Here is a 9,869-nt window from a genome sequence, read left to right on the forward strand (position 1 = left end):
GACTATATTATAGGAATAATCACTTCATCTGTCAAACAGTTGCTATTATGCAGCTGATGGTTTGTATTCAGTTCATGCAGCTCGATTAACTATCTAAGCTGGAAGTGTTAGTAATTTGTTGAGACTGTAGTTAGATCTTGTTTACTCTGATGTGATGTTAGTTTTATTTCCTTATGTAAAACCATCCAGTGATGAACTGTGGGCATTTGTTACTCATTTTATTAATAAAAACCCATTTTCAACCTATTAAATGCATGTGGCTTCTTCATATTTTCTTTTTCAGCTTTGGTTTGGTAGATATCTCAGAAAATATGCATATTTATTCATACTTCTGCTGCAGCTTCCTAGAAAATTACATTTTCACTAAAGGACCCTTCAACTAGTCCTAGATCTAGTTCTCGTGACAGGTGGATGGAGCCTGGTGCTGCAAGGTTGGAGACCTTGTCCTGTTAGGCGATGGGGCCTGGATAATACCTGTGTTAAACGGACGGCGGAGTCCAGCGATGACAGGTGCTTAAATTCCGTAACAAAAGTATGTTTTTATCTTTTTAAAAAAAAAATTTTCTCTTTCTCTTTCTTACTGTTTATTCAATGTCACATGCTGTTTTTATTTTGTTTTTTTAATTATGTAAAGCACCTTGAAATGCCTTGCTGCTGAAATGTGTTATACAAATAAAATTTGATTGATTGATTGAGTGAGTGATCTAATTTTTCTCCATCTGGTGGTTAAAAACACAAACTGCAGGAGTTCAGTACAAATCCGAGAAGCTTGTTTTATTTTTTCAGATCTTGTCAGGTGGTGTCCCTTGAAATCACGTGACCAGGTGTTAACTGATCCTCTGTCCCAGAACAAACACAATACTGGTCTAGCTGGTTTCACTGGTGAGTACATGGAGTTATGGTTCAGAAAAATAGGAAATATAAGCAGAAATTCATTGTTCTCTTATCGGAGCTTTATTACGGATCATATTTATCTGCGGGTTCCATATTTGTATAAGCAGCATTTTTATTTCTCACTTAAATTATTAGTTTTAAATAATCCAGTTAATCTTCCATCATTAACTAGATTAATTTATTGTAACGTTCTCTTTTCTTCATGTTTCAAATTGTTAAAACTTCTCACAGTTCTGATCAATGAAATGAATGAAATATTAAAAATGAAAACAATCTCTTGGTTAGTTTCTCTGAAAGCAACACAAACAACTAAACGTTGTTAATAACTACTTACTGCAAAACTATATCTGCCTTAGACTTTGTGAACAGCAGGGGATGTTTTACATTTAGTAAAATTAGACATGACGTGGCTTGTAACCGGCAAGTGATACTGACCAGTAAGCGCTTCTTTTTAACATCTCTGGAAAAACTAGTTTCACTTTCACCTGAATGTGACGCAGAAGAACCATCTCCCTACAGATCTCGTCAAAAATTTCAGGTAAGATATTGTTTTTCCTTTTTGACTCGGTAGAATCAGCTGGAGGAAGGTTATTTTCAGCAGAATCAGCGGACAGAACCGGACAAACGTCACAGCTCTCTGCGATATTAGAGAGGAAACTGCGATCTGGTCCAGATGATGGTCCGAGACCTTGAAATAAATATTGCTTTTCTACACTGCGTTGTAAAGATGTAATAATAATAATAATAATAATAATAATAATAATAATAATAATAATAATACCCCCCTGTGGCTCTGCCACTGCACAGAACTGCCAAAACATATGTAGCCTACATAAATACCAGACAAAGTTAATCACAGCAGCGTAATCAGCCGGTGTAACGCTGAACTGATGCGGAGCGGAGCTGCGCCATGAAGCTACAAACACTGAATAGAGGAGCTGCCATCGATACAGTTGCAGCTAAACATGTTTTAATGTTACACAATACAGTTTTACCAAGTTGCTCAAAGTCTAAACTGGTATTGTTGTGGATTTAAGGTGTAAAGTTTACCTTCGACCAAACGCCCCCCAAAGGCATCCCAGCGCCCCCCCTTTKGTAAAAWTGYCCGCCAGCGCCCCCTGCCGTCCTCTGAACGCCCCCTGGGGGGCGGTACCGCCCACGTTGAGAACCGCTACTCTATACCAATACATATTATACAAAAATGATATGAGGCAACATTTAGTATACCGCTGTACTAAACTGCACAGCGGTATACACTGATATTCAGTTAGAATTTCATTTAAAATTATCCCCATATAATATTGTAGGTTATTGTGATGTGTGATATTTTTATGTTTATTGTTTTGTTCATTTGTTATGAAAAGTTTTGATTAGAAATCACTTCTGGAGATGTTAGTGTGTGATCACAACCTTTCCATAGATTATACTCTGATGCTTCTCTCTAAATATTGTTTTAAAGTGCAGAAAGGGTTTAAGAAAACCATAGAACAGTTAGAAAATAAGTTTTACTGAATTTGTGTAAAATAGCATTTGTATTTGTCAGCTTTGTTTATTCTGAATTTTGCAGGTTTTAATATTTATTTATGGTGTAATTCATGTAACTCTGTTTCATTTTGCCTCAGTTTGAAGTTTGACAGAAAAGCCTGAAGCGTCAGGGCAAAAAAGAAACAAATTGATGCTCACACATTGCTTGCTCTCTTTCCCTCCAGTCTCTCATCATACTCAGTGCTGTTTGACTGAGATGAAGAAAAACTGGATTATTTTACTGTTGTGGTCGAAAAGCATCATTTTACATGCAACTATTCACTGCTGAAGCAACACTAAACTATGATTAAGTGAAAATGATAAATAAAGAAGACATGAGAAATTATCTTGTGTTTAGCCTGTTTCATTTGTTCTACTTCATCAATTATTTACTTTGAACAACAGTGACGTTCATCTAAAATAATATTTAACTTGATGTAAAACAGTTCTGTAGACTAAGGAGTTTAACACAAAGCTCTTGTGCTCAGGGAACCAAAACGCTGAGTGTGCTTCAGATCCAGGAGTAAAAACATTTTCAGGGCTTGTACATCTCTGAAAACTCATTTAAATAAAATATAGATATTGTTGAAAATATGTATATTTGTTGAAAAGGATGTATTTGAGAGAAAATTTTTTAATCTGCACTCATGTTGAAATAAAGTAACTCTTACCCTCAATGAATTGGAAATATTTTAGAAAAATACACTGAAATATAGGATTTTAAAGAACCACGTTATTTTAATCTTAACATGTAAAATTATAATTACATGATTTTAATAATAACAGGTTGTTAAAGTGGGCCAGTCTGAGGCATAAAACTCAGACTGAAAATGAGGATTCAGATGAAACTAGTCCTTATGAAGTCATGACCTTTTAAAGGAACCGTGAACGCCTCCTCACTGGATCTAATTTGTCTCCATCTGGTGTAATAATGATAATAATAATAATAATAATAATAATAATAATAATAATAATAATAATAATAATAATAATAATAATAATAATAATAATAATAATAATAATAATAATAATAATAATAATAATAACTCAAACTGCAGGAGTTCAGTTTATCTAAAACCGGTCAGTTTGCGGTTTTTCTTTTTCTTTTTTATGATCTTATCAGACAGTTTTCCCGAAATCGCGTGACCAGTGGCAAACCAATCCTCTGTCTCAGAATAAACACAATACTGGTTTCACTGGTGTTAATGGAATTATGGTTCAGAAAAACAGCAAATAAATTGTTTTCATAATAGAGATTTATTTTATATATTTATCTGAAAAGGATCTCTATAAACACCTTTCTGCAACAAATTAGATGTTTCTAGCATCTACTTACATTTTTATTTCCAACTTAAATTATTAGTTTGAACTTATCCAGTCAATCTTCCATCATAAACTAGATTAATTTACATTAACTTTCACTTTTCTTCATGTTTAAAGTTGTGAACACTTACCACAGTTCTGATCAATGACTTGAAAGAAATGTTAAAAATAAAAATAATGTTGGTTCTGCTTCTTTTACAACAAAAACAATTTAAATAAATGTTATTAATAACTATTTATTGCGTAATTGAATGCCTTAAACTTTGTGAACAGCAGTACAATTATTTATTAGACGCAGAGTTGGAAAGTACTCAGTTACATTTACTTAAGTATCTTTTTGGAAATAACTGTAATTTTGTGAGTATTTTTACTATGCAGTTTCTTTTATTTTTACTTGAGTAATGTTCTTATAAAGTCTTCCTACTCTTACTTGAGTAACATTTCTGGATTCTCTACCCATGTGAAGAACAAAAATTCACCAGAGACACCTGCAGGTTTAATTAAAGTTTCATACGTTTCATATTGAAATAAACAGATTTTTTTCTTTCTCTTGATTTTGAGTTTATATTATTTACATCACTTTCATTATGGTGTTAAAAAATCCGACATTTTCACGTAGCTTTATATTTTAGTTTGATGACGTAGTTTTTAAATATTAAATGATTGATGTTCTGATCAGTTACTCAGTACTTGAGTAGACTTTCTTACATTTTTGCTTTTGAGTCATTTTTTTTGGAGAACTACTTTTACTTTTACTTGGGTCAAAGTATGTTGAAGCAGTACCACTCTATCCTCTTCTGATTAGATGTAATTTGTTTAAAGCTGCAGTTACTACAGATACTGATCAGTAAACGCCCTCTTCCTCTGAAAAAACAAAAACAAACTAGTTTCACTTTCACTGAAATGTGACGCAGAAAGAAAGCTCTATAAAGATCTTCTGAAAGTTCATGTAAGGCATCGTTTTTTTCTCTTTGACTCGGTAGAATCAGCTGTAGGAAGGTTGTTTTCAGCAGAAACAGTAGACAGAACCAGCTAAACGTCACGGCTCTGCTTGCGGTATTAGAGAGAAACCTGCAGCAGGGCCCGCACAATGTTATTGCTCCCGTACTCTTTGTATGTGGGTGTATCGAGCTCATGCTGCATTAAAGTAAATTCTATATTTATGCAGCTTTATTTGAATTCTGAATCGTTATTAGCTTCACTTAATCAGGAAACTTTAATGTAATGCTGTTGAAATGGTATTCTCATGAGAAACCCGGTTACACATTCGTTGTTCTGTTGGGATCTGATCATTTCAAGACAGATTTAAAGGCGTTTTTAAAGGTTTAGAAATAACAAAAAAGCTCAGTGTCAGTGTTTCTTTTATTTTTTTCGGGATACATTTATTACAAAATCCTAAAGACATTAGGACGAAGTTCTTGTTACTGTTATGTTGAAAAAAAAATCAACAAACAGGTATACTGTTTTACTTAATAATTTCGTTAAAATACAATATTCATTTATGTTCTATTTATATTTTTTCAGTGAGATATACATGAAAGGGATTAATAAATTAGTTCCAGCATTAATCCAAGCTTGATAAACAGATTACTGTAAAGCTTTTTGATTTTGTTAAAAAATAGACATGTATTTTTTCTGTCTTAAATTGAACATTCAGTTGTCACCTTATTTACTTCCATATTTCACTGCAATAAGCTACATTAAAGAATTACCAAACCGATAGCGCTAACACTTTATTTGAAAGGGTGTGAATAAGACTGACATAACTCCTGTCATGAACATAAAGGAGTCTTTATGAATGTTTATGATTGTTATCATGAAATGTCATTTGGTAAATAATGACACTTTTAATGCAAAGTTGGCATTTTAATGGACTTTCAATACAACTTTTAGAGCAACTTTGCATTAAAAGTGTCATTATTTACAGAATGACACATTATGACAACTGCCATAAACATTCATAAAGACTCCTTTATGACAGTGTCATGTCAGGCTTATGCACACCCCTTCAAATAAGTGTTACCCAGATAGCTGTTAGATGAGTAGCATGAAATGGTGCATTAACTTAACAGAAACCAGAATAATAAAAATTATGCTTCTGTTTTATGAGGATTGTTTTCAAAACAGAAAGTTATTTCAGCAGGAAGAGCAAATTGAATGTAGGTCCGGTTTTGTAATCTGAATGTGTTTTTTGTTTTGGGTTCAGTAGCATAGTGGAAACAGGCTTCTTCTTGTCCTCTTTGACAAAATCTGTGTTTTCTGCTCAGTTGAAGGTAGAAGTGAGCTGATCAGAGCAGCATGGACCAGGGTGAGGACAGAGAAGACAAAAAGGACAAAGTTCCTCCTTCTAAAACTCGTCAGAATGGAGTGCAGAGCAAAGTTCAGAGGTGACATCATCGTCTCTAACTGTCCTCATGTAGAAACGCTGAACTTGCACATAAAATCTGCACTACACACATAACTTGGCTAGTACAAAAATGAAAGTGTGCTGTAATGCACAGTTTTTTATACACAGTTTTTTATTACTTAGCAACAGAGAATGAAAACTAAATACACTGGAATCTGACTTATTTCAGTGTTACTTAATCCCCAATGTTTACATGATTTTAATCTCTAATTTAAATGATGAAACTGAACCACATTTACTCTCATAAAATAATGTAACGAACTTTAGAAAATGATGGGAAAACCTCAGTTAGATGCAGTAAATTTCTTCTATTTTTGTCCTCTTTTTTCTTTAAATGTGCAAACTCTTGGTATAAAAGCTGCACGTTTATATATGAAACCCCTGGACTCTTCTTCATGTCAGAGCTCAGCTCACACATCAACTAACTAACTTTATTCGTAGGAAACAGCCAGAACCAGAACCAGAATCCAGCTGTGTATCTCTAAAGAGCAGTGCTTCAAAGGACATGGGTATTGATCTTAAGTCATCAGCTGAAAGGTGAGCTTTACCTGTCCCCCCAATCTGTTTCATTCTGTAATCTCAATATTCTCTGATTTGATTGGAATATATAGATTAAAATTATAGTGGTATGTCAGTAATGTGACGTACAGCTCTGGAAAAAAGAATAACAGACCACTAAAAATGATCAGTTTCTCTGATTTAACTTTTTATAGGTATATGTTTGAGTAAAATTAACATTATTTTATTGTATAAACTACTGACAACATGTCTCCGAAATTCCAAATGAAAATGTAGTATTTATTTGCAGAAAATGAGAAATGGTCAAAAACAAGTAGAGTTTTCATACAAAGAAAACAAGTTCATTTTCATTTAGAAACAATAATACTGATGTTTGAACACAGGAAGAGTTCAGAAATCAATACTTGATGGGATAACCATGAGGTTTTCAATGGGGCTCAGTACAGCAGTGTCTTCATTTTTTCCAGATCTGAATGAAACAAAGATGGAGTTAAATGATAAATATTCATTTCCAAAGTCAGCAAAAAACATTTATGTCAGGATATATAAAATGTAATATTGTGATGGTTTGTAAAACATCTTCAGCTTCATGCAGTTCCTGATACTGGAAAGAAAAATTATTCTATCCAGTTGTATGTTTTAATGTGTTTTGGATAAGATTAAAAAAAAAATGTTTCTCTAATGAGAGGAAAGTTGGGTTGTTAATCCTACAAAGATCCTTGTTGGGCCTTTATGTTCTCCTCTGGCTCCCTATTTTCCCTGTTATTTTTGCTCTTCTTTTTTATTAAAACATCAAATCTATTCAGTGTCTCCGCCTTGCTGCATTTGGGTCCTAAATCAACACAACCTCATCATGATGATCAGACACTTGTGCTTTTCATTAGATTTCTGGTGACTTAATGTTAGTGAAGGTAAAAGAGTGAAACAAAACTTTTAAAGAGACAGTTTCACTTGATTAAATTTCTATGTAACATGCAGAAAGAATTAAGCTAAATTTTATGTTTGTAGCATATTCAGGTTGTGCGTTGTTTTTTAAGTAACTGCAATTATTAAAATAAGTAATTGATTTTAAAATATTCAGTAAAGTAACTGGATTGGCACAACTCAGCAAATTCAAATGTGTAAAGGTGTTTCTGCTTTGAAAATGTGGCAACAATAAACCATGAAGCAACAAAATTCCATTGTGTTATTTAACCATAATGATTTTATGATTTGAATCTTTCATTGCTTAAACATAAATAATGAAACTGAACCACATTTAGCCTCATAAAATAATGTAACATGTTAGAAAACAATGGAAAACCTCACTAGATGCAGCAAATTCCCTTCAATTTTGTTACATTTTCATGTAAATGTGCAAATTTTCGGTATGAAAACTGCACATGTTTATTTATGAAGACTCTGGACTCTTCTCCATGTCAGAGCTCAGCTCACACATCAACTAACTGTTCATAGGAAAACACCAGAACCAAGACCAGAACCCAGCTGTGTGTCTTTTAAAAGTGATGCTTCAAAGGACATTGGTATTGATCTTAAGTCATCAGCAGAAAGGTTAGCTACACCTGTCTCCTCAACCTGTTTCATTCTGTAATGTTACTATTCTCTCATCTGCTCGGAATATAATATATTGAGATTATAGTAGTATGTCAGTGATGTGGTATATGAAACAAAGATGGCATCAAATAATACATATTAATTTCATGTAAAAACCTTTTATTTTAGAGTATATAAAATTTAATATGCAAATGTTTTGTAAAACGTCTTCAACTTTATGTTATTCCTGATACTGGATAGAAGAAATTTCATCATTCAAATATTAGTTTGTACGTTTTAATATATTTTATAAAACAATAAAGAAAAATAAAATATGTTTACTTTATTTCACCCAGAGTTTCTGGTCATTTATGATAGTTATTCCTGGTTCCTCCACAGAGCGGACCAGCAGAGATCAGAGGTTCCCACTGGTCTATCTGTCCAGCAGCTCCAAACACAGCTGGACTCCATATTTATGGTCTGTACATCAGTTCTGTTCAGTCTTTAAAGATCAACAGGGTGTTCAGTCTGCCAACATGGACCTGGTTGTGGTCTTCAGTCTAATTTATCCTTTATTTTTTTATTCTTTTGCAGCTGCTGGAGGAAAACATTGTCAACTTTGTGAAGAATGAGCTGAAAAAGATGCATACAGCTCTGAGTCTAGATGACCCAAAAAAAGTAGAGAGTCAGGAGGTTGATGAGAAGGAGAATGAAGAGCAAAGGAGAAACAGCAAAGATGCATTAGTGAAGATCACCCTGGACTTCCTGAGGAAGATGAAGCAGGAGGAGCTGGCCGATCATCTGCAGAGCAGTAAGAGGATTTCTCCAACACATAAATCTGCACCATGTTATAATCACCTGAGAAGGATGTAATAATTAAGTCCTAATTATTATTTGAAGTCAGAATCCAGAGCACACAGCTGGGTCCTCTGGAAGATGTTGGCTGACCTCATAGAGTTGTGATAAATTCATGGAATTGTCTCGGCTCAGTGGACATCCTCAGAATATGAACAAACATCAAGCTCAATATACTATAAAGAGAGGAAATGTGTTTGGTTTGCAATGGTCTCCATGTGCTATCAGTGAAACTTGATGTGTTGATCTTGCCTCAAGATCAACACATCAAGTTTGTTGACGTTTGAAGGCAAGGCTTCCCTCCGGGGTTCTGTTGAAGTGCGATGAATCTGTTTTTCAGTTGGATTCCCATGAAATGTTACAGCTTGAGCTGGTTGCTTTGTCACTTTGTCCTTGGAAGTGGGGTCGGTGGGATTGTTTTGGTTCCAACTGCTTGTTTATTTCTTTTGTGTGACAGGTGATGAAGTTGAATGTGAGTTTTGGCTTAGAGCCGGCCACGCTGATTTGTCTAAGTGAGGGGTTCTCCCTGTTAGTCGTCTAACAGGAAAAGGGGAAGAATTTTATTTTTCCCCCTTTCTAACCTAAATCCTCTTGCTGATATCACAGCTTGACAAATACTCTTTCACTATTCCAACTGAAACCATTTCTATATATGTAGGACAGAAAATAAGACTAACTTTTTCCGATTTTAGGTCAGTTAGTGTTAAAAAAATTACTTCGACTTCCGGCTGAATGGCGGTGGAGTAAGTCGTGTTTTGGTGTGCTCCTGCGGGGTTGGCTGTTTTTTTTCGATTATTTCCTGGCACTTTTTTTT

At 34.1% G+C, this 9,869-nt stretch overlaps 1 protein-coding gene across 1 annotated transcript in view; it reads left to right on the plus strand.

Annotated features, from left to right (window-relative positions):
* The first annotated feature begins 6,064 nt into the window (after positions 1–6,064).
* Positions 6,065–9,869, plus strand: part of LOC103460909 (protein NLRC3-like) — a 32,839-nt gene continuing 29,034 nt past the window's right edge. The window contains exons 1-3 of the mRNA XM_017303533.1: positions 6,065–6,128; positions 6,590–6,685; positions 8,123–8,218. Coding sequence (XP_017159022.1) covers positions 6,654–6,685; positions 8,123–8,218 — 128 coding nt within the window. The 5' untranslated portion in view covers positions 6,065–6,128; positions 6,590–6,653. The remainder of the gene's footprint in view (positions 6,129–6,589; positions 6,686–8,122; positions 8,219–9,869) is intronic.

This window comes from Poecilia reticulata, unplaced genomic scaffold (assembly GCF_000633615.1).
Source record: "Poecilia reticulata strain Guanapo unplaced genomic scaffold, Guppy_female_1.0+MT scaffold_338, whole genome shotgun sequence".
Taxonomy (NCBI): domain Eukaryota; kingdom Metazoa; phylum Chordata; class Actinopteri; order Cyprinodontiformes; family Poeciliidae; genus Poecilia; species Poecilia reticulata.